The sequence below is a fragment of the Numida meleagris genome, unplaced genomic scaffold, assembly GCF_002078875.1.
Source record: "Numida meleagris isolate 19003 breed g44 Domestic line unplaced genomic scaffold, NumMel1.0 unplaced_Scaffold1538, whole genome shotgun sequence".
NCBI lineage: Eukaryota > Metazoa > Chordata > Aves > Galliformes > Numididae > Numida > Numida meleagris.
The window spans coordinates 8,121-10,499 of record NW_018363326.1 but is presented as its reverse complement, the minus strand read 5'-3'; the positions used below and the strand labels follow the sequence as shown (position 1 = coordinate 10,499).

At 62.5% G+C, this 2,379-nt stretch overlaps 1 protein-coding gene across 1 annotated transcript; it reads right to left on the bottom strand.

Annotated features, from left to right (window-relative positions):
• Positions 1-25: 25 nt before the first annotated feature.
• GBA (glucosylceramidase beta) lies at positions 26-2,375 on the bottom strand (the record flags this gene model as incomplete). Its single annotated transcript, XM_021382002.1, is given in 4 exon segments — positions 26-177; positions 308-471; positions 546-770; positions 2,138-2,375. Coding segments are annotated over 4 exon segments (757 nt in total), but the record flags the coding sequence as incomplete, so codon positions are not given.
• Between the last annotated feature and the right edge of the window lie 4 nt (positions 2,376-2,379).

Sequence of the window (2,379 nt, the reverse complement as noted above, 5' to 3'; positions counted from 1 at the left end):
AGGAGCCCACGGCGGAGCCCGGTGGGTTGGGGGCACGCGGCGGGCGCTCACCGGTTGAGGACCACGACGACCGCGGCCCCGTCGGGGCGCAGGAAGGCAGCGTATTCCAGGGGGGTCTTCTTGGACTCTTTGGAGGCGACGAGCCCCACGCGCTGGGAGCCCTCCGGGATGAACTTACTGCGTGGGCAGAGCGCGGGCCTGGGGGTCAGAGCCCCACGGAGCCCCCGCCGCCCGGCTCCTGGTGCTGCGGGTCACAGCCCACGGTGCTGGGGGCAGGGGGGGGTGGTTCTGGGGGTCCCCGCCCCACCTGAAGTGCCCCATGTGGTAGAACATGGGCTGCTTGTAGAAGACGCCCTGGCTGCTGTCCACGATGACGGGGCTGTCCACGTAGTTCTTGACCCAGTTGGGCCCCCCCTCCAGGTCCAGCGCCAGGTTCCAGTCGGTCCAGCCCGTCACGTAGTTGTTCAGGTTCTGCAACGGAGCGGCGTCGACGTCACCCGCGGAGCTTTTTTTTGGGGGGAAGGTGGGGGGCAGCGGGGCCGCACCGTCAGGATGCTGTGGCTGTACTGGTTGCCCCGCTCCCAGCAGCCCAGGATGACGTCCCGCTCCCAGAAGTGGGCTCCCACGCTGGCCTCCGTGGCCAGGATGAAGAAATCCGGGAAGAGCTCGTGCGTGGGCAGCACGGTGTCCTGGATGGGCCCGATGAAGTCCAGGTACCAATGGATGCCGATGCCGTGCACGTAGCGAGCCGCCTGCTCGTCCTCCAGGACCTGGAAGGGGGAGGAGATGGGGAGAGTCCAGCATCGAGCCATGGAAGCACCGCACACCCGGGGATCACGGAACACCGCAGGTTGGAGGAGACCTCTAAGGTCCAACCGCCGGCCCATGACCTCCACAGAATCATTGAGGTTGGAAATCACCTCTAAGATCGCATCCAACCCCAACCCACCCCCACCATGCCCAGAGATCCCCAACCCATCCCACCGTGCCCGCTCATGGAACCATTGAGGTTGGAGAAGACCTCTACGATCACTGGGTCCAAGCGCTGACCCATGACCCATGACCACCACGGAATCGTTACGGTTGGAAATCACCTCTAAGCCCATTGAATCCAACCCCAACCCATCCCCGTGGTGCACAAAGATCCCAGCCCATCCCACCGTACCCGCTCACGGAACCGTTAAGGCTGGAGAAGACCTCCAAGAACATCAGGACCTCTAAGAGTCCAACCGTTGACCCAACATCACCGTGCCCCCTCAAAGCCTCGTTACGGTTGGAGAAGACCTCTAAGATCACCAAGTCCAACCTTTGACCCATGACCACGGTGCCTAAAGATCCCCAACCCATCCCACCGTGCCCGCTCATGGAACCATCAAGGTTGGAGAAGACCTCTACAACCATTGAGCCCAACCATTGACCCAGCAGCACCGTGCCCACTCACACAATCGTTACGGTTGGAGAAGACCTTTAGGATCACTGAGCCCAACCGCTGACCCATGGCCACCGTGCCCCAAGACCCCCAACCCATCCCACCCCGCCATGACCACTCACAGAATCGTTACGGTTGGAAATCACCACTAAGCCCATTGAATCCAACCCCAACCCATCCCCGTGGTGCACAAAGACCCCCAACCCACCCCACCGTGCCCGCTCATGGAACCATTAAGGTTGGAGAAGACCTCTACGACCACTGGCTCCAACCACTGACCCAACAGCACCGTGCCCACCACAGAATAATTAAGGTTGGAGAAGACCTCTAAGGTCACCAAGTCCAACCTCTGACCCAAGACCACCACAGAATCGTTACGGTTGGAAATCACCTCTAGGCCCATTGAATCCAACCCCAACCCATCCCCATGGTGCCCAAAGACCCCCAACCCAACCCATCCCATCCCACTGTGCCCGCTCATGGAACCCTTAAGGCTGGAGAAGACCTCTACGACCACTGGCTCCAACCATTGACCCATAACCACCGTGCCCAAAGACCCCCGACCCGCATCCCCACGTGCCGCATCTCCACCTTTCCCCACCGCTCCTTCCGTAAAGACATTTCCCCGTCTCTCCCCACGGCACCGAGCGCCCCGGCAGCCCGCCCCACGCCCGCCCCACGCCCGCCCCACGCCTGCCCCACGCCCACCACTTTGGCCCAGTGCGGGAGGTGGAGCCGGTTGTCGTCCAGGATGATGAGCTGCACGTGGCGGTGCGAGCTGTTGGCCAAAGCCGGGCCCAGGTCGCGGGCGATGAAGTCGCGTTGCTGCTCGGCCGTGAAGCCCAGGCACTGGAAGGGGTAATTGTTGATCAGCCCGGCCGACGGCTCGTTCTCCGCCGTCAGCGCCCAGAAGGTGACGTTGTGCTTGGCGTATTCATCCAGGAACCTGC